The sequence below is a fragment of the Lissotriton helveticus genome, chromosome 9 (genome assembly GCF_964261635.1).
Source record: "Lissotriton helveticus chromosome 9, aLisHel1.1, whole genome shotgun sequence".
NCBI classification, from domain to species: Eukaryota; Metazoa; Chordata; class Amphibia; order Caudata; family Salamandridae; genus Lissotriton; species Lissotriton helveticus.
The window spans coordinates 623244170-623267134 of record NC_136070.1 but is presented as its reverse complement, the minus strand read 5'-3'; the positions used below and the strand labels follow the sequence as shown (position 1 = coordinate 623267134).

Genomic DNA, 22965 nt, shown 5'->3' with positions numbered 1-22965 from the left:
GCATGAAGCGTATGGAGTGTATGGAGCGTAGTCGGAGGATACGTTTCTACTGCAGGTAGGTCTCCAGCCTCCCGTTGCATCTCGGCATATTGTTTCTTTCCGTACTGGTTAAATTGTTTGAGGTTCTGTTTCACTGTAAAATATCACGGCATCGCGGTAGTACTGAGGAGGCTTCTTTTTACTAATACACATTCAGGAGCGAGAGTGAAGTGCCATAACCTCTCTCTATCTGCTAGCGGAGCGGAGCTCAGGCATGGTGCTGCAGCGCGGTCCTCAGTCAGACTCAGTCAGACTCAGCCATTCTTTTTAAAAGGAAAAATTATTTAATATAAAGAGGCCCTTAATTTTATCCATAATCCTAATAATGTGAAACTGCGTTATCAGGTTTTTGTCTAGGTTTTTATGCCATCCAAAGAAGGAAACAGCTGCTATACCTGGACGTGTTAAGATATGAAAATGAATAGTCCATTAAATATCCCTCCTCTGATGTTTTTGATATTGCCTTTTAACTTGATGACCATTAAGGTGACACCTAGCATGGCATGTTGTGTCCTGTGTCTGTACACCTAACTGTCCACGTTATGAGATCATTTTTATGGGTTTTGTATAGAATCTTTATTAGGATCTTTTGTAAATTTTAACTGTGCAATTCTTTTATAGATATTTTTACCTGCATAAAGATTCATTTGGTTTGATTTGATTTGAGATAAATATGTATCTCTGCCAAAATAAGAAAAATCTAATTATCTTTACTTAGTTCAGTAGACCTTGAACATGTTTAAGTCGAAGGAAAACAGACCACTCACACCAGGGGTTCAAGAATCAGAAATCAATGGGAAAGCCTGAAGAGAGCCCTGTCTTGTCAGGCATTCAATTCTAATGAGATGGAAGAGAAACCCCCTGCAGTTATCAGGGCCTTTGGAAATTGATATATCCATTTGACTTTGACTCTGTGGTCCAAAACAGATATCTCCACTTCCCCATGCCAAATACCTTTTTGGGAACCCAGGGAAACTGCCAGTATTTTGTTGGATTGGTCTTTTGATTCTGCCAGGGCAAATAAGATCTTGTATAACCTCTCTTCATTGGTAGTCGAGGAGGGAGAAATTTCATTCTGACAGAGTCATACAGAGATTTCTAGAGCTTGACAAAGGCTTCAATAATGTAGTAAGAATTGATCAAAAGACTGCAATCGGCATTATGTATTGCCAGGCGGCTTATTGGCCTACTCTCTGCTGCAATTGGAAGAGAAGCTTTCTGCCTAGCTTTTCTCCATGTTCATAAGGTTGCTGCTAGAATTTGGAAAGTGCTTTCTCTGAACAGTGGTATATAGGGCATTCAGAGTAATCCTCTCAGCTTTGATACATTCTCTTGGAAGTGGGGCTTGATTTATATCCCAATGTTAAAGAGACAATGTTCAGTTAAAGTCTGTATTGCCAGCATATTTCTTCTTTTCTTTGGCTTCCCTACCTGATAGCGAGTCACCATGCCATGTACAATTGTTTTGCCACCGCAATTGCGGCTGAAAAACACTTGCAGTTTACCACCTACTTCCCTTTGTGATTATGTGAGAAAATATTTTTAAGAGCAGGCAATTGTCCCAGGGACCACTGCTTGCTCTTAAAAAATGAATCTGAAAGGTTTCATTTTATTTTTAAAATGCATCCTGTTTTCCTTTAAGGAAAATGGGCTGCATTAAAAAAAAGACTTCTTTATTTAAAAGCAGTCCCAGACATGGTGGTCTGCTGACCCCAGCAGGCCACCATCCCTGGGAGTGCTAGCCATTCCTAATGGGGTCGCAAATTGTAACAGCCTGATTAATATTCATGAGGTATGCAATTTGCGACCCCATTATGAATCACCAACAGTGTCTGAGACACTGTTATACATCCAAATTTGCAAGTCGCAAATGCAACCCAATTTGCAAGTCACGAATTGGTGGGTTGTACATCTGACCCTAAGTCTTTCACCACTGCTCGATCATCATCATTGCATCTGTCCGGTGTCCTGGTCAAATTGGTAACCTGACTAAGTTCAAGTCTCCACACACCATAGTCAAAGTGTTGACAAATTCCGTAAATAGTCTATAGGGTTTTGTTATGCATCTAACCTTGCTAGAAATGGATGTATAGCTTGAGCTTTGTATTAGTGTCTGTCTTGCGGATGTATGATGTTACAACGCATACTTTTACAACGCCTACCTTTACAACGCGGTTTTTACCACGCATACCATTACAACGCATAGCGCTTTGGGGTGCTGGATAGTGAATAGTTTAATTTACTATTCCAACTCCAGTCCCCGTGGATAGTAGGGAAGGTTATTGGATAGTAAATTAACCTATTCCTTATCCTAGAGCGCCCCCCAGAGCAATGCGTTGTAATAGTTTGCGTTGTAAAAGTTGCGTTGTAATGGTAGGTCGTTGTAAAAGTTTCGTTGTAAAGGTTGTATACCCTGTCTTGCTGTTTAAATTTTGGAGGCCCACACAATTTGAGAAGATAGTGTGTGGGAGCGATTTTCAGATTAGTATTGCTACTCCACATTTTCAAAATAGATCTGTGCAGTGTTCTTGGGGGAATTCTCTACATTATGTAGTTCTTAACAATTATTTTTCCTACCCAATCACATTACAACTTATTTGTCTCAGTTGATTGAAGAGGAGTTTTCTGAGAGAGAGCTATGTCACTACTTTTTTTGCAATTTTTGTTTGCAAATTAATGTAGTTGTACTGTTTGTTACTCACACATAACCATGCGATCAGGAAAGGATTTTGATTAGCACAAAGTGCAGACAAAGGGTAACTAGAACAGTGTCTATATGAATGATTCAGATCAGTCTGGGTTATAGTCCTGAATTCTGGCCATGATCAGCTGGCACCAAGAAGTGAGGTGCTGGGCCTTCCTACCCTACCCCACATTCATTTTAGCATCATCCTCTAGCTACATCTGCTTCCAAGAGTTGGTAGGCTAGGAACAGTGAAGTGAGTGTGATCCAAAGCATTGCTGGGCAAATATGAAATTTTCGCATTTGGAAGAAATATGTTTCAACTAAGAATCCTTAAGGAGGAGTTGCTGTTTTTTGTCTGCGAAACATATATCTGTGTATTGTGCCAGGTTCACCATTTTCTAAATTGATGTAATTTAACTCTTGAAATGGCATGGAGTCAGTTGGGCTTGATCATGGAATACGTCTTGTGAATCGGAGGCTTCTGTGTGTTCTTTGTTGACAATCATTCTTCAAGCCAATTACATGAAACACCAGTTTCCAGAGGGCAGCGATCATGTTCTTTTCTGCCAACCTCAACATATCTGAGACTCAGACAGGTGCTTCTCTGCATATGTTGAGGTTCATAGAAGAGAAGCTCCAAGATAATATTTCAAGTTTCCAACATCTAAGTAGAACAGCTGTCCTTGCTGAAGTGGTGGTCTAGGATAGCCTAGCATTTCAGAGACTTTCCAAAGTGCCACACACAGAATTTACCTTCACGTGCAAATAATGTTGCTTCTGTTGCTTCTGTCTTGAGTCTTGCATCCTCAAACTGCATGCTGTATTTCAAAAATGCATTCTCTATATTTTTTTAATGTGGCATGAAAAACTGATCCCATCCCTTGGGAAACAGTTGGAAAACCGCAGTCTCAGCTACATGTGTTCTGACATCACAAGTGTAACCATTCTTGCATGAACTACACATATGCCTTAACCATGCAGATATGTGGTTAAGGCATATGCGCTGTCTAGTTGCTAGCTGCAGCTCGGCACAACATCAAGAAGCAGATGGAGGAAAGATCAGGACGAATCAGTGAGGTAAGTGAGGTTTTGGGTGGGTGGGGGTAGTTTGTAGGGGTTGAGAAGTAGTTTTCAGGGCTTGAAGGAGGTCGGGAGTTTTAGGGCTCAGGCAGGGGACAGGGGTGAGGGTAGTTTGTTTGGGTTGGGGGTAGCTTTGGGGGCTAGGAAGTCGGGTAGTTTTAAAGGCTGGGGGGTCAGGTAGGTTTCAAGGCTGGGGGTCAGGTTGTTTTAGGTCTCAGGACAGGGGACAGAAAAAAGGCAGTTTAAGGCAAAGGGGCAGCTGGGCTGGGGCAGGAGCTTGGTGGGGTAGATTTTAGGGGGTGGGGCTGGTTTTTGGGCTCAGGGAGGGGGGCTGGGGTTGGAGTAGTTTTTAGGGGGCTGAGCTTTAGGGCTCAGGGCAGAAGACAGGAAAGGGGTAGTTTTCAGGTCAAGGGCATTTGGGCTGGGCAGGGGGAAGTAGGGTAGGTTTTAGGGTTTGGGGCCTGGAGTTAGTGCTCAAGGAGGGAGGCTGTGGTCAAAGTAGTTTTTAGGGGCTGGGGATTCGAGTATTAAGGTTCAGGAGAGGGGTTGAGGAAGTTTATAGTACTGGAGCTGGTAGAATAGACCACAGAAGGGCTGAATTTCAGGGCTTAGGGAAGAGGGGCAGGAGTTTGATCTTTATCACACATGTTCCTTTACCTATCATGTCTTTACCACAAAATTGCGTGGTAAAGTCATGCTTGGTAAAAGGATTTGTGGTAAAGATGCAGTTGTGGTTGAGACCGCGTGGGTCAGGCATACATTGTTCTATCACACAACCGTTTGCTTTTATCTCTAAATCTCTGCAATTTTCCCACTAGTCATCTTGAATATCACAATCTTAAAAGTCATACCCTTGCAACCTAACAACATCTAATGTCCTCTAGCTCATTTATCAACTCCTCCAAACATCTGCACTGAGACTACCTCCCCCCCATTGAAAACACACAACTCCTATTGGTCTAATCATCCAACAAGAAACTGGAGTGAAAGCATTAAGTAGTTTGCCTTAACACACAAGACTAATCCCAAAACCAGCAGTTACAAATAACACTTGACTAACTAGTAACACTGGGTTCCAGAACAGCATGCTGCTCTGAATGAAGCACATTAATGCCTCGTAAAGAGTAGTAAGCACATTTCTAAGTTGCAATTTCAAATACAGATAATATGGATTAACCAATAACTGAAACATTATATTAACATAAGGAAGGAAATCCACCTTTATCTCTGTCATTCGAAATTAGGCAGGCTAACACACTTGTATCAGCCAATAAACATTTATCTCATTTAGTTACACATATTTTGTGTAACAAGTTGTCTAGATGAAGCATTTGATAACGATAGAACAACAATAAATAAATACGTGATATGATAAATACATAATACAGTATTTTAAAAGGAGTGTAGCTTTCCAAGACATTGCTACAGCTTCATTGTCAAAAGAAGTGACGCACTTTTCTGTATATTCTGTTTGATGAGTGAAAAGTATTCATTATTTACCATATCCTTTGGTGAGCATATTGAAAATTGGAAAGTATCCACGTCCACTAAAGTCATCTGCCTGGTCCACCAGAGCTTCTTTCACCGCCTCATAACCGCAAAGCACAAGCATTGGCCGAGAACCAACATGGATCATAAAGACTTTGCCATACTTTTCACTAAGCTGTGGAAAAATATTTAGATGAAATGAATCAATAATGTCCAAAAAATAGAACAGTGATTATTTGACAAATTGCAAGCATGCCATGCTAGATATTCATGAAATAAATAACGGTTTTCTTTCATTTTGAGTGGTTGTTCTTGTGGTTCAAAAAGTCTGTAATGTTACAAGGAAACTTTATATTGTTTATGTTCTATCTAAAATGGAAATGAAAGTCTGAATCACTTTAAAGAGACACACCAACAGTGCTGCTTTTGTGTAGCCTTCAGGTTCATGCTGACTTTGTTTCTTTCGTGTTCTTTTTTGTGATGCATTTGGTAGTGAATTCTTTAAAGATTAAGGAGTAGGTTCTGGAGTCTCAGAGATCATCAGTCAATTTACAATGCTTTGGAGCTGCTGAATTGGAAGGAGGATGAGACAGAGAGGCTCTCTCTGCTGGAGAGACTGTGATAAACTTTTGCGCTTCTAGATAGCCCCTTATATGCAGCTCTATTGTGTGGGTGAGAAACCCATGTTGCTGGGGTTTGTGCATTTCTGTTTATTGCTTTAAGTTAGCTAATTCTACTAAATCGAGCCATAGACTTACATCCAGCCCTGTCGTTGTGTAAGTGCATGGTAATCTGTTAAGCGGGATGGTAGCCGTGTCAGCCGTTCAAAGAAGAACTACTTCAATGACAGACTCTAGGGCTCCTGGGAGCTTTATCAATGCAAAATATGCTTTCTTTCTTGAAAGCCAGAGAAGAACAAGCCAGAACTAACTAGTTGATCCAACAGCATTATCCAAGGCCATTGGCCCTTCTAACAGTATGTGTTTTGTTCTTTGGCAGCAAACCGCTGCCACTATTCCACCCAGCTGCAGTTCCTTATTTAGGGCCTTCTTACGATGTCAGGCAGACGCTATGTCGGTTTGAGAACCACCCGACCATTGGTCTGCGGGTCCGCATACCTAATTACAATGCAACTGCATGTGGTCGGAAACTACCATTTCCCTATTGGAGCTTCTGCTGGGGCCTTAAACCGGCCATAGCACAAGTTCACATAGAGAAATGGGAGTTTGTGTGAATCCCTGCACCGTGTGGCAGGCAGTGCCTGCCACAGGATGCAGGAATTGATCTGCACCACAGGGTGCCTGCCACACGGTTCAGGAATTGCCCCTCAGCCCCCAACCGGTGGCTGCAGGGTGAAGAGGGCCATACTAGGAGCATCCAATGTCGCTTTCCGACAAGCTTTCCATTTCGAAAAGCCTGACATGAAAAACCTGTTGGAAACCAACATCATAATCCCAACGGCAGACGCTCCGTCAATTGGGGTTACGTGCCAGTCTCTGACTGGCCAACTGGCTCTTTGAGCCCATCAGAATCCAGCCAGTATGACTGGCCGGTTTCAGTTTTGACTGCCTGCATTGTAATGCGGCAGTCAAACCTGAAACTGCAGTTAGACTCGGAAAGCCTCCTACCCTCATTGTAATCAGGCTCTAGTGTTTATCTCCTGTGTAATGGAATCTTATAAGAGGGCGTCAGTGTGCAGCTAGCAAGGAATCTGAAACATGCCAGATTCCTTACCAAGATAACTGAAGCAGAAGACAAGCAGACCATGCAAGGCAGATAATGGTGACTCTCTCACAGTACTGTTGGATTGTGGTATTTATTATGCAGTTACACACTAAATATAAGCACACCTTTTTCACATATTGGGTTGTGAGTAAAATAAATAGAAAACACTGTCAGAAGGGTTAGTTTCTTGCCATTTCCAACTTGACTGGAGAAACTGCTTCCCAGTTCAGTCAGAAAACCTAGCTCGTCAAACATATCCAGAATACTTTACTGAGTCCCACAAAGACCAGCTAAAAACATTTAATGGCCTTTGTTCTTCTTACAGCCATCTTCGTCCCAGGTGCATTCTAACATAAAACAATATCCTTATTTTCACAGTAGGGGCGAAATAGCAAATCAGAGATTTCTTTAAGTTGTAATCATACTCCAAGCACACCCTACTTAACTCTGGCTGGCATAGAACCCAGTATGCACTTAGGTAATGGGAGTGAGAACATGGGCTGCTCTCACAAATGTCTTGATTGAAGCGGGTACTGACATATTTGAAAAAGATTAAGTTCCAGGTACTATATTTTATGAGCAAGGTTTTCTTCGTTTTTTGTATATGAAAGTGTGAAGAAGAGTGCAATTTTTTATAGGAAACAAAACCGATGCTTCCTATTATCGCAATAGGCTTAGCAAAATGTAATTACATTTATTAAAAAACATTTTGTATCAAAAATAAAAAGAAGCAATATGGTTCCATGTTTTTTAAAATTACTCAACCCTAGAGAGTGTTGTAAGTAGAATAAGTATGGAGAAGAATACCAATAAGACCCATTTTCACAGGGACTGAGTTAGAGCAGAATACTTTTCATGGAAAAAGGTACCACTATATATGTGAAATGCCTATAATTTCTGATCCTCGCATCTTAAAAACAGTTACATAAAGAGAATTAAGCATGGGCGGATTTTGAGAATTGGCAATCAGCGAAATTGCGTATTTACGGATTCGCTATCTGCAAAATCCGCGAACTCTCGCGAATTTTGCGGATTCCTTTTTTTCTTGTGTTCGCAAGTGTTTCTGCCATTTCGCAAGGGTTTTTTACCAGTTCGCAAACGCAAACTTACTTGTCGGGTAGCAACGGTCGCGACCATGTTGTTTCTACGTCTGGTTCATCACAGCACCTTCTGTTTCACCACTGCCACCCTCTGTTTCACCACTGCCACCCTCTGGCTCACCCATGCCACCCTCTGGCTCACCCATGCCACCCTCTAGTTCATCACTGTAGATTATGGGGGGAAAAGCACACCTGCCCTGCCTCAACTGACATGAATGAATTAGGGGCTTATTAATGTGGCACTGAATTTGAACTTCCAGGCTGGCACCTGCTTCCTTATCTGTAATTGCTTTCTGTTGCAGTGTAACTTTTTTTAACAGGACCTTTGTTGTATACTTGTAGCTATTCTCTGAGCCTGCTGTGAGGGTCAGAGCAGGGTCATAGAATAATTGCAAGTAGGCAACTGAACTCTGAAGGGGCCCCTCAGGAAGCACTACAGGAAATGGTTACTAATAATAAGATTGGACTTTTGCACCTGCTGAGTGCTTTCAGTTTTGCAGAAATCCAAATATCCAGCAGCATCCACAAAAAGTAATCCTTCCAGGTCAAGATCCAAAGCAAAGTGACCAGCACATGAAGAAAGCACTGGGAGGAGCCTGCTGGACAGGAACAGGAAGTTGGAGACTGTGGGGCACTTCCTTCCTCCCCCCCCCCAAATGGACTCCTTGCAAAAAAAAGTGCAGGCAAATGTCAACCTGAGGAGTTATTCTGATAAAAATCATAATTTTCAAGGTTTATGCTGCCTGCTGGTGGATTTCTTGTGCGAAATTGCAAATTTTGCAATCTTGCAATTGCGAGATTGTCGCTGTCCGCCGCATCTACGTGTTCGCAAGTGTTTACTCCCGCGATGCGTGATCACGGGCCTTTATGACGTACTCGCGTTGAAAAACTCTCGCTGTGCAAGGTGGCAAGCCGCAATGACGTCGACAAACTCCCGCCGGATCCCGCAGCAAGATCCAAAATGGCGCAGCACACGCAAACATGGAGAAAAACAACTCTGCAAACGCTGAATGACGGTAAGTGAACGCTGCGCGCCGCAAAATTGTATAGTATTCTAGTTGGCAAGTCCAACCAAGCAAAAAATCCGCTTCGCACGGATTTACGAATTTTCGGCAAATTCGCGAGAGTTCGCGGATTGCGAATTTGCCCAAAATCCGCAAAATCCGCAAGCGGAACGGATTTTACGCCCATGCTTAAAGAGAATTCCATTTGTCCAGCTTTTGCTGTACAACATTTGTGTAGTCAGTTAAAAATGTAATTATGTATACAATAGAATTAACTCAATTTCGTGTTTGGCCAGTCATTGATCCAATTTTTTCATTTTAAAGAATTATATTTGTTGACTCACAAAACATATATTATAAGGATGAATAAAATGACATTTTGAAATTTGGAATGCAACGTACTGCTGTTCGGAGACTGTTCCATTCCTTCACTCCCTGCTTTTTCTTTAGGATTCCCAAAAATAATCATGCTTTGTTAATCTTAATGTGGCAAAACTCTGCAAATCCCACTAAAGGCAACTTTGTATTGGGACAAATCAGCAATCAACCACATCACAAAAGAAGCCCTGGGTCACAAACCTGTTGATGTACAAAGAAAGAGACTGCTTTGTGAGTAAGTGCTTTTTACATAAGGCCCTAAACCGGTCCCAGCTTTTGAGCTTTTTTATGAAAGACATTTATCCACTTTATGCAAGGTGCTTGTACACAAAGTTTAGGTTTGGCATACTGCCCATTAATTATTTCATTTGAAAGTGGTACTCTGGCAGCATTGAGTTTGTTACATGTAATATGTGTTTTTCTCACCTGAAACTGACGAACACATTTTATTTGTTTGCCGGGCCTATTAGGAAGCAAGGACATAATGGATAAGACCCTTATGTATTAACCTGCGGTTGACACTATATAAGAGTGCTGAGATTTTTCGAATAAGATTGTAGCAAATTAATTGTACTTGGAGTGAGTACATTTTTACATTCATTCTGACTGAGTAGGAACCGTCAGCTCCATTTTCTCTAGTGAATTGACTTTTTATGCTGTTGTACATTTTGTTGATTTTCAAACATTTTGATAGCTTGTAATGTGTATATTCATATGTTTTATTGGGGTTTACCCCAAAGTAAATATGATTACTACTACTGGTAGTCAGAGATGATTTGCTAACTCTCCAGAATATCTACACTGCAGTGTACCTCAGTGTGTAGTCATTAGTCCAATGCTATTTCATCTCTACGTGACGCCCTTGTGCAAATCATTAACGATCATCAGCTATCCTATGTGTTTTATGCCGATGACACCCAAATTATACTTAGGTGAGGTGGCGGCTACTCCATAGAAGCACTCAAGCTCCGCCCTACCAATTTCCCAGTTAGATGAGTTTAACAGTGACAAAGGAATCGACTTTGACGGCGCAAAGATTAGGTCCTGCTTCATAAAGGTCTTCAATTGGCTTAAGGTAAATCAGCTGTAGTGTAACCCGGGCAAAACAAGTCGTAGCTGTAGGCGGGGGTGGTAGGTCTTTTGGCAACCAAGTGCTCCAGTTGTATGTTTTGGGAAACAATCTTTACATCGCGGTCATTAGACCGCGATGCCTTTACAACAATGTTGTTACAATGACCACGTTGTTACAACGCGATGCCATTACTACGCAAGTTATTACACCGACTTGCCGTAGATGGCGCTGTAACATAAGGAATGTATCATTTACAATTCCAACTCCAGCCTACGCAACAGTAGGGAAGGGAACATGCAACTGGAGCACTTGGTGGCCAAAAGACCTGCCACCCCCGCGTACAGCTAAGGAAAAAGTCAAGAACGTAGGTATTGTCATCACCAATATTCTCTCCATGCGCTCTCAGATCCAAAATTTAACAGGTGCATACTCTGCATGATAAAAAAATGTCTTCCGCTGCTAACACCAGACAGTAGAAAGATTGTGGTGCAAGCCCTGGTGACATCTAAACTTGACTATGTCAACAGTTTGTACTTCGGTTTACCCAAATGTCTCATCCAGCACCTTCAAGTGGTGCAAAACGCAGCGGCCATAGCGATTGTGAGGCCCAAACCCAGATCAACTATGACCTCCATTCTAAGGTCTCTGCATTGGCTTCATATGAAGGAACGGATCGACTTCATAGTGATGGTCATCTTTTTTAAAGCTTTCTACTGCTTAGGAGCCGGCTACCTGAATAAATGTGTTAACTGCTACATTCCAACTACATCCCTAAGATCCACAAATACTAACCTTGCCCTTGTGCCCAAAATACGCTGTGCACACTTTGGGGGAAGATCGTTAGTTTTCTGTGGCACAAGGATGTGGAACAGTCTTCCAGAACCTCTGAGACTAACCACAGACCTATTGACTTTTAGAAATAACCTTAAAATCTGGCTTTTTTAAAACAAACCCGTTCCTAAGTTCCAAAACTCTTCCCGCTATTTTTGCGCCAGGACACTATAGTTTGAGTAGCTGTGTGATATATTAAATGTTCTATTTCTTTTCATTTAATAATATTGGGGTTTGTGATGGTGCTGGAGCAGCCTGCAAAGGGTATTTATTGTTTTTTGATGCCATGTGCATCAGGTTATTTTACAATGTAAATTAGTGAAACACTGGTAACTCACTGCGCATCTGCAGGGTGCACTGTTGTCCAGCTTCCAGGATACTCAATGAAGGATCAGGTAGCTTACATGTATGCACTAGCGCTTGCTTCTTCGTCTACTTATTTGGTAATTAACTGCATTATTCTACAGTGCCAAGCATCTTCGTGTAGGTGAAAGCTTTATAAATATGTTAAAGATGATATAAAACACACTGCTTTTTGATATAGGTTGAGGGGACACATATGTATGCAGATGGTGCAGTAATGTTTCCCCTAGGATGGGTTTTTATAAACCAGGGGGGTTTGTAGGGGCTTAAGGGAGTGACATTGGCCCCATCACACCTCAACCCCATCAAGTTGATCACAGACCTCAGATGCCAATGCCGCGTTGTGCTGATGTCATGAGGGCGGGGCATTCCTTTGCATCTGGATGAGGGAAAACAGGAGGACCTTTGAGGAGCTTCCTTTAGGGAAGCAGCAGCAGGGAAAGGAACCAAGATCCTGTTACTAAATTTGCTGTTGGTGAACAGTGTAGATAATTATTTGTTACAGCATGGTGAGGTGGAAACAGTAGTCATTTCATGGCCTCACCATCATCATTGGTGGGGGCAACACTGGACTGTAGAGAGGTGAAAGGTGGCTCCTAGAGTTTCACACACTGGATTTGTGTGACACTCTTGAAAAAACACACAGGGAAGTGTTCGCCCCCAACCTGTGCCATGATGTATCAACAGAACAGATGTTTTTATTATTATACGTCCTAGTTTTCACTGCTGTAGTCACTAAAATCCAACACTAGCTGCCGGCCTTATAAGGTGAAACATCATGTTGGGTAGTTATTTCCTACCTATATTGTAAGTTACAGCACAGCACGTTTCAGGGGGTAAGAGGGAGGGTGACAGGCTCGGACCATACCTTGACCCGTTGTCCAATGAAAAATGTATATTAAACTCAAATAGGCCTCCATGGTCCATTTCATAGATATGAGGCTTGTTGTAAGTAAAGCGATCAAATGGCAATCATGTGTACAAAATGGGGGTATAAGAAATAGGTAAGCTTGTAAATAGACATGGCATCTGGGCATGAACGTAATTGAAATAAGTGATGAAAATAATTTTCAGCGAAAGTCAACAGAGCATTTGAAAATGTAAACATTTTAAGTGGTCAAGCTCCACCGTGGGTATTTAAGAATGTCAAAGGGCAAAATACAAAGCCCAATATGAATGCACTCAAGAATAACATTTTCTCAGTTAACATTATTGGTGTTGTTGATACTTGCCGAGAACTGAACGTCTGTGCAATAATGTTAGACTTACTTTTAGGTTTGTTTTGTTTAAAAATAATAATTTTATTGGCATTTAGAGAATTACATACAGCACAGTCAAGTAGAAGTCCATCTTGGAATATACATCCATCCTCTCCACCATCCCCACAAAAATGAAGATAAACAGCACGTGGAAGAATCAATAATTCTCAGGATATCCTGGAATGAGAGAGTGAGGGAGGGCAAATCCACAATAATCTCATGCATATAAATGTATCATCACTCAGCCATGAACTAGAAGACACTCAGGTAGGTTCCACTGTAGTTTTGTTGTTTGAAAACTAGAAAACCAATCCACACTATCCAGGGAACTCCATGGCAACGTATAACAAGTTTATCCCCCTCACCCCTCTCAATTTACCTCTGTGTCAGAGAATTGTGTTGAAAAGAATGAAGTGTATGAATATGCCCTAGGTATCTTAATATTTAGTCAGTCATCTTTTTCCATCATCTATCATATGGTCACCCCACCGGGGTCAGCAATATACCCCCTCACCAGCGTCCCCGGACATCAACAGTGTCTGTGGTTCCCGCAAATCAGATAGCATATAGGACCATGCCTGAAGGTCGTTGTCAAGCTTTTCATCTCTCCAGACATGCTTCAGCCGTACCTCTTCCACCGTCGCCCATTCGCGCATGTCTCTCGACCATGCATCAAAGGACAGGGGAGTAGGCCAAAGCTACATGATTGCATGGCGTCTCTTTGCCAGAACCAATCCCAAGAGAACAAATCTCCTACTTAGGGCCCGATTCTGATCTCGGTTGGAAGGGCTCAGAATCGGATTTGGTTCTACCTAAACTGATCCGGAGCCCTTGTTTCCGACAGACTCATTCCCAATTCCGAACGACCAAGTATGATGCGAAGATCGCATATGTGCTGACCAAATCGTTTCTGGAACCCGAACCTGGCCGTATGACTCATTCGTAGCCGAATTGTACCGCGCTATGGAGCCGTATTTTGACCGAGCGAGTACAATGCACGATTTGGACAGCTGCTTCCCCTTGGTCTCAGCGAGATGAAATGGCTATTGGAAGCGTACTTCGGGGGGCCGTAGCAGGCCCCCCTTGACCTGGGGCCCTCCAAATCTGCCATAGGGCTGTGCCCATGGATCCCCCCGAATCTGACATGCCCAATCTGGCGGGCACCATAGGGTGCCTGCCACAGGGTGTATGCTTTTCCCCACCCACCCCTTTTCTGCTATGGGAGCCTGTGTATGCATCTGTACATAGGCTCCAATAGAGTTCAATGGGAGTCCGAGCGTACTGAGTTCGTAAGCACACAGCAGCATCGTACTCTTTCGTTCGGACTCCCGGAGCACGTCTTGCTTGGAAAGCCCTCCTGGTCCGAGTTGTACGGAGGGCTTTCCTAGCCCTCCATACGGCTCGTATCCGGGGTATCCGGAGTTTGTTATTTTTTGAGGAGGGAAGTAAACCAAGCAATACCTGCTGAATTTCCATAGAAGCCACCCATCCCGAAGCTCCCCCATCTGAGAAAGTATGTCTTCTCAGTAAGAGGTAAGCAACAAACAAGACCACATCATATGAATAAAATCAGTCTCCAATGACTCACATTGTGGGCACGTTCCCGGACTGGCAGGGTATATCACATGGAATGTTCATGGGGAAAGGCAAGTCTGGTGTACAAAATTATATTGAAGGAGTTTAAAATGTGCACTAGAACTCACATTGCGAACAAGCTCATGGAATTTCATCCATTCCCTCTCCGTTAGGGGTTCCCAACCAGTTGGTCCCCCTTCGTCTGCATGAGTAGAATCCCCCCCCTGGTAAGTCATCAAGTAAAGCTTGATAGAGATGAGATACCAACCGGTGCCCTTCGGCCATATACAACATCACCATTAATATATTAGTGCTGGGGATTCCTAAGGGAAAAGGACAGCCAGACCTCCCTTGCAACACTCAACACCTTTTCGTATTGGAAAAATTGTCCAGATCCCAGATTAAAGGAAGTCACTGCCTCCTCTCGGGTTGAGTACTCCCTTTAGCATATAGATCTGCCAATAACCGACACCCTCCCTCTTTCTAGCACCGTAGAGACATGGACTCAGCAATGTGCAAGAAAGGTCATATTGCCCAGAGAGTCCTCCAAGGGGCATGTCACCTTAGCCGCCTGCCCAAACTCTCCCAGGTGATGGTCACATGTTGTACAACATAGGGGAGCGGTGCAGTAATACCGGAGCCGAGCATCAGGAGATCCGGCAGAGGGTGACCACGGCATTTGCCTGCCAGGAGTCATTCCTCCCAATTATCCTCATTGTCTAACCAGTGGACTGCATGCTGTAATTGGGCAGCCGTGTAACACCTCTTCAGCATCTAGAGCACCACTGGAGGTCCACTAGCAGTCCATCCAATGTTTGAAAATAATGTCTGGGAACCACGTAAAAAGAATGCTGTAGGGCCTAGACAGTGCTGCAAAAATATAATTTTAACAATCACTATCCTGCCCATAAGGGACAGGGGTATTTTTTTCCAGAACCTTATGGAGCCACAGACTACGTCCACCACTCTCCCAATATTTAGATCTAAGTACGTTGGGTCGTATTGGCCAATTGGAACCCGAAATATCAAGCCCCAGTGGTCACCCAAGGACACCCTGCCTTTGGTAGCGTATTTACAGGTATTCCCATTAGTCTTCCTAAGGGGATCAGTTTAGATTGTCCAGGGTTAATACGGAGATCAGAGATATCCCCAAACATCAGCATACCTTTGAGGAGAATAGGCACCAAATATGCTGGCTGTCGAAGAGATACTAACGTATCATCGGCATAAAGAAAGACAACATGGTTGGTCTCCCCCCCATAGATATCCACTACAAACCTATTGTCTCCATGGTAACTGCGAATAAGAGTGGTGATAGAGGGCATCCCTGACGGGTGCCCGGACACAGCCCAAAGGGAGTGGAAACCAGACCTCTGGACCTTATCCAAGCCAATGGAGCAGTATAAAGCAATTGGACCCAGTTGATGCAACCTGGACCCAATTGAATCCACTGGAGCACTTGCCAAATATAAAACTAGTCTACAGAATCAAACGCTTGTACTATATCTGGGAGTGCCAGGGCATAATCGTTCTCCATGAGGCACAGAGCATGCCACATGTGTGCTAAGCATTGCAAGTTATGAGTGGTACTATGCTGCGCGATAAACCATGCTTGATCTGGATGCATAAGAAGGGGCATGTGTGAGAGGACGTGGGCCACCAGAAATCCACTAAGATTTTTCTCGTCTAGATTTAGGAGCAAAATTGGCCTGTAGGATACTGCAAGCAAAGGATATTTATCAGGTTTCAAGATGATAGCCACCAAGGCCTCACACATGGATGCCGGCAAAGAGTTAACCTCGAGTGCTTCGTTGTGGACCCCCAGGAGTTGATCAACCAGCAGCAGAGCACACCTACTTCCGGGGCTTTTGACACGTTTGAGATGCCTGATTGCCATGAGTATTTCCTCCTCGGTTTTCAGAGCATTCAACGACTCGGCCACCTCCGGGTTTAGTCTAGGGAGCTCAACAGTGGCAAGAAAGTCCTGGATATCTTCCGGGGGGGGGCACTCATTTTGCAAATACTTCACTGAGATGTGCAACGAAGACTTCATTGATCGCGTGCTGCTTACATACCTGCTCTCTGTTCTGACCGCAGAGCTGTAGTGCAGGTGTCACAGATGCCTCCTGTTTAACCGGTCGGGCCAGCAGAGCTCCTGTTCTATCTCTCTCCAAGGGTAGCCAGTGTGCTGTGTGTGTGTGTGTGTGTGTGTGTGCATTTCTCCAAACTGTTTCAATCCTCCAACAGGGTCTCCCAGGTGGCACACCACTCTGACTTGGTATGAGAAGCTGAGGCAAGTGCCACCTCCATTTTGCCCAGTTTGGATTCCTGGATTTTAATATCTTGCTCTAATTTATGTGGAACCCCATAAGACGTCTTCATATACACTCCCCTAAGGACGACCTTCATGGCCTCCCAATTGACCACTGAGCTAGATGCAGATCCCCAGTTTTCTTTAAAGTAATGCATTGGTGACCATTGCCACAAAGGGGGGGGGGTCTGTCAATGCTTCTGCCCAAAGGTGCCACAAAGGTATTGCCAGGTGGTCGTGGATTCCCCGTGACTCAGCAGAACAGGCAAATTATCTGAAAGCTATCTAGGCAAATAGGCGATCCCCGCAGCCACAGGTGCTAGTTCCACCAAGAGGAAGCAGTAATCTAGGCGACTGAACGTTTCAGATGCTGGGGAGTGACAAGAAAATAATTTCTTCGCTAGGTGACGCTCTCTCCAGATGTCACACCGCTCCATAGCAGCTAAGATTACCCTAAGTGACCCTGTCAACTGGGATTTAGTATAAGCATGAGGATGTTTGTGATCCAGCGTCCAGCCATGGCCAATACTGAATTCTTTTGTGTTACTCTGTTCTGATTTCCCTGTGAATTGTGTAGAAATAGAAGGTAAAATAACTAGTCCCATGGGACCCCATTCCGCCTGAGTAGAATTCTGCAATATGAACATTGAGCCCTCAGTTCAAATGCACATTTTTCAATCTACAAGCCAATGTTTTTGCATTAGGGAAAGCACTTCTCCCTCCAAATCTGGGGTTGATCTATTCCCTTCCCACCTTGAAAGAGGAGTTACTCCAGTTCTCAACTTGATTAAATCATTGACTATTTACAAGTAGGGAAGGGGTTGAATCTAAGTTTAGAATGCCCACAAAGCTGCTGTTGTGGGTGTTCCTAAAAATACAAGGCAAGCAATGACTTGGAGCTCCTACTTCCACCCTCTGAACCAGATTTACAACTGTGGATTTCTGCACACTCGTGGCAGAGACTTTTGCAGTGGTAAATGCACGTTCCAATTAGAGCAGGCTCAAGAATGATTTGCATATGGCTGGGTCCAAACCTGAGGAAACTGGGGAAAAGGTGGGCAAAAGAATTGAACAGTTGGAATGCTACCCTGAGGGATTGCCAGTAGTTAGACCTATTGCAAACATTCCTCCCATCATCTTGTATGTGTTTGATGTGTGTTTAAGTGGTCAAGGGGTTACACAGCTGTGGGTCCAGTGTTCCCTGTGCCATCACCTTTTGTGTGTTTGATTTACTCAACATAAGGCAATATGGCTAGCTGTCCAGTGGAAAATCAGGCTGGCGCCTTCTTCTAGATTATTACATTAATTGCACAAATCACACTCTGACTGAAATGCCCACCAGCCTCCCTACACTAAATGGTTGGAATAGAAACCTACCTGGAAGGTGGAATAGATTCCACCCAATAGAACATTAATTTAAGAAACAATTCTCATTGCACTTTAAAGCAACCTATGTTGGACCCTAGTGGTGCCTTGAATTACTCACAGACTTGAAGAGCCTTCCAAAGGGTTTTAAATGTGATGCGAAACATAATTACAAGAAACAAATGTGTTTATGTGCATCCTCAATTAGGCACTGGAGAAGTTACACTCAAGAAGCTGCATTGTAGGACACACTACTAAATTAAACTGTGTAAGCACATACAAATAAAACTTACATGTCAAGTGCATTTCCCAAACATTTTGAAGCTGTAAAGCTAGTAGGGCTTCTTTAAAAAAAATGCACCAAGCCTGTGAACCATACCTTCATAATTGACTTGACCAGGTTTTTGGTATCCAATTGAAGCACGTTCCCAAGAAACGGAAGAGGAATGGGCCCAGGGGGCAAGTTACTTCTCAGGCAGGTGGATTTCCAGACCATGATGGAAATCAGGCAGGTGAGAATAAAAACCAATAAAAGGGGGGTCGCACCCCCAAGATCCATAAAGGAGAAATAAGTATCCATTTTCCTAAAGCTGCACTGTGTGCTCCAGCAAACCAAGGCCTGTGTCTTGTGTTGTCAGTAATTTGGAGTGATACCTAAACGTTATCATCAAGAGCTGTTTACACGGTTTGCAAATAAATGAATGTTTAACTTTGAAAGACTGTAGGTCAGTTGGCATATCACACAGCACTTTCACTCTAATCTTTTTGGCAGAGCAAATGCTTGCATCAAGATGACATAGCACTTTGGTTTCCCTATTTACAGATTGAAAAAAAAAGTAATACATTTTAAAATCATTTTTGCATAGGACTGCATTGCTGTGATACATACAAAATGCACAAGTTTATATTTGATGGGATCACTGACATAATATTGGTGCATATAATATCGAAACACAAAAATATCGGAAATTAAATATTGATAACAAAAATATTGACTCCCTATACCTAACTAGAAATACCACAAATATAGAGAATACAAATATCATTCTTAAAAATACATATTTTAATTGATATCAAAAAGACAAACATCAGAAACAAAAATATTGTTGCCTTTAAATAAACATATAATATGCCAAAAACATTGATTCAAACAATATCAACTACAATTATAACGGTATTGAAATATTTTATATAGTGCACAAATGCCAAAGGCATCTTGGCGCTGATGTCTGCTGCATTTCGAAAAGGGCGGATGAAAACCAACAATTTACCACCAGGAAGGGCCTATACTTGAACATAATGAATGGGAGATAAAACAGGTTTTCAGATATTTTTTTTAATTGGAAAGGTTAGATTGAGCACTAAGCTGGCAGGGTAAGTTTTCCACAGTTGATATGTAATGTGGATAAAGCTCCTTCCTCCCCAGCTCTCTCTTCTGATCTTAAAGACACTGATTGTTCTAGAATTTGCTTAGCGAAGGGTTCTTCTGGGGGTATACAAAAAAGGGTTTATTTCAGGTACGCAGGACTTTTGCCATACAGAGTTTCATGTGCCATACATGAGGCTTGGAAAACCACTCGTTTTATCATGGGGAGCCAATGGGGTTCAGATAGAGCTTCAGAAATTTACTTAAACTTGGGAATTTTCTTCAGTAGTCATGCTGCTGCATTTTGTAGACCTTGATGTTTCTTAAGAGAACGTTGGTGGATGCTTAAATATATAAGGCATTATAATAGTCCAGTCTGGACAGGACTAAAGCAAAGAACACTGATTTCTGCAGTTCGTATGGAATAAAAGGGCGAATTTTCTTTAAGATGCGCAGTGGAAAATAGCAAGAGGAAGTACGTTTATTGATTTGTGCATTAAAAGAGAGACTGGAATCAAAAATTGTTCCCAGGTTCCTGACCGAAGATACTGGGATAGGAAGTGGATCAGGCATCTGAGGCCACCAAGATTGGTCCCAAAAAGTTGTGTCCTTGCCGAACAGAAGGACCTCAGTTTTATTTGACTTCAACATAAGACTAATGTTGCTCAGCCATTCTAAGACTCCACCCATAAAGTTGATAAAGCAGGATGCAGGCTCTTCAACATCATTCGGGATGTACACAACACAACAATCTGGGTATCATCAGCATAGACCACAGTGACCAGACCAAAAGACAAATCTGTCTTGTCAAAGGAGCCGCATTAGTATTACAGAGCATGGAGCTCAACGATGAGCCCTTGGGAACACCACACAGCAATGGGAAAGGTTTAGATACTATGTCCCCCAGGGCTACTTATTGCTCTCTGCTCGCCAGAGAGAAACGGATGAAACAGATCAAGGGCCATGTCTCCGATTCTGATGTCCAACAAGTGTTTCAGCAAGATCACAATGGTTCACGGTGTCGAAGGCAGCTGATAGATCCAATAGGATCATCGCCGCCATCCCACAATGTTTGGAATACTTCTCAGCTCCTCTGTGGCTACTGCTAGCACTGGCTTTGTACTATGGTTTGGTCTAAACCCAAATTGAGCTGAGTACAGAATATAATTTTCCCTAGACATTTAGAGAGTGCAATGTCCAGGACTTTTGCTGGATGGGGTAAACGAGATATGGGTCAGTAGTTCTTTACTTCTTTGGGATCGAGGGAAGATTTTTTCAATAATGGGAGGATCTAGGCTTTTTTCACTCTAGAAGGAACTCTCCTGAGTCAATAATAATCTTCAGAAGTATAGTTAGAGGAGGGCAACTGTCCCTGCTATAATGTGAGCTATTTTTGGAGCTCAGGGGTCAGATGAAACCCCTGACTTTGTTTGACCTATAAGTTCAACTACTTTTCCTCTGTAAGAGGTGGAACTTTGCAGAAAATATTTTTTCAGAGAGCTACATCAATGGAACCTGATGTCGAAACTGCAGACCTGTCATTAGAGTTTAATTTGTCATGTATTTCCTCCACTTTGTTTTAAAAACAAATTCCGCTAGCTAATCAGAGAAAAGTTGACAAGGAGGCACTATTCGGCTGGATGATACACACAGCAGGACCAGGACTGTCATGAAAAATTATTTTGTGGGAATTTTGCTGCATAAATCTTTTACGAAAAATATTTATTTTTCTCAATAACATTAACTTTTTGTATTCATAAATGAGCTAATTCTATCTGGCCTTTTATTCCTTGAGATAATTTCTCCTCCATATTCCTTCCTGCCTTCGGCAATTGTGTTTTAATTCCTTAGACTAAGGAGAAAACCAAGGAGCTGATGGACGACATCTGGAATTTTTTATAGTTTTCAAAGGAGCCGTTTTAGTAGCTGCGGTCCATAACCAATCTGAGTATTTACATATAGTTAATATGTAATCCTTCATAATTGAGGCCTGAGACTTCTCTAAGATATCGAATAAGTCTATATTATTAATTTTACTGCAGGCGTGAACCTTCTCACTTTAAGCCTTCTTGTTAATAACAGTAGTTGGTGGGACAAATAGAATTTTAGACTAACAGTGATGACTTTCCGGTCCGACCTAGTAATGGGTAAAATACTGTCAAATTTTAGGTCTGAGTTATTAGAAAAAATACCATCAATGGTGTGTCCTGCTACTTGTGTAAAAATAATCACCAACTGAATGAAGCTAAAACCATTTTAAATGTCAATCTTTATTATTATCTATTTCTAAATTAAAGTTAAATTCACCTAAAATAGTGAAATTAGTGTATTGCATACATGATTTTAAAATATATCATATGCCTTCTAAGAAATTTGCTTTAGGCCCAGGCAGTCTGTACATCAGTAATCCATTGAAGTTACTATTGTTAGATAACTTACAGCTGAACAACAATGCTTCGCTATCCACCACAGTAACAGGTTCACTTATGAATTCAGGGTAGTCTTAACAGACCACTGCAAGTCCACCCCCTCAGTTGCCTACTTGATTAATGCTAGGAATAGCAAACCCAGCTGGTAATGCATTGACTAAGGGCCTGATTCCGATGCGGTTAGGAAGGCCTCCTAAAGGCATTTAGCTTGTCCGAATCGGATCAGTAACGTGTCTGTCTGACCGACTCGGAAACATTTCAAGTACGATGAGAGTTAGTTATTAGGAATATCCCAATCTGGACACACCGGCATTTGGAATGACTGAGCAGAATCATACGTCTCTACGGGCCGCGTTTACGAGCGTCTGAGTACGATGCTGGATTTGAACAGCCTTTCCGAAACATGCCGTCTGATTAGAATCAGTAGTCAGAATCAGACTTTGAGGGCCAGTAGAATTTGATTCAAACACTGGGAGCTATTGTTTTTTCCTTACGAAGGTGATGGTCTAAATAAAGTGCCCACCGAAACGCGTTGATGCACTGATGAGGGAACCCTACTTTAAATCTACGTGGACAACTGTTATTGAGGGCAAAGAAAGATAAAAGAATTCTCACATGACTTATCAATTGATCTGTGCAAGATTTAGTGGTTCTTTCTTTGACAAGGAAACATTTTCCTGCTTGTTCTCCCATTTTTATTACTGTTATAAATTGATGCAATTTGTAATTTCTCCCGATCCAATCCGAGTCGATCGGAAACCATACCCAAACCCATTCCTCCGGGAAGATTTCTGTACCACATCGGAATCGGGCCCTAAGTCAAAGGGGTCGATTACGATCTTGTCAGGAAGGCCATCCCGGAGCCGTCCGGAGGCGGACCATCCAACTGAATCG

The 22965-nt window shown here is 42.5% G+C and overlaps 1 protein-coding gene across 1 annotated transcript in view; it reads right to left on the bottom strand.

Moving 5' to 3' along the window:
* The window catches only part of LOC144781700 (cytochrome P450 2G1-like), a 322006-nt gene extending 303102 nt beyond the window's left edge, over positions 1 to 18904 (bottom strand). Inside the window, exons 1-2 of the mRNA XM_078660675.1 lie at positions 18656 to 18904; positions 5306 to 5468 (exon numbers count right to left, since the gene is read on the bottom strand). Of these exons, the coding sequence (XP_078516801.1) occupies positions 5306 to 5468; positions 18656 to 18856 (364 nt within the window). The 5' untranslated portion in view covers positions 18857 to 18904. The remainder of the gene's footprint in view (positions 1 to 5305; positions 5469 to 18655) is intronic.
* Positions 18905 to 22965: the final 4061 nt, after the last annotated feature.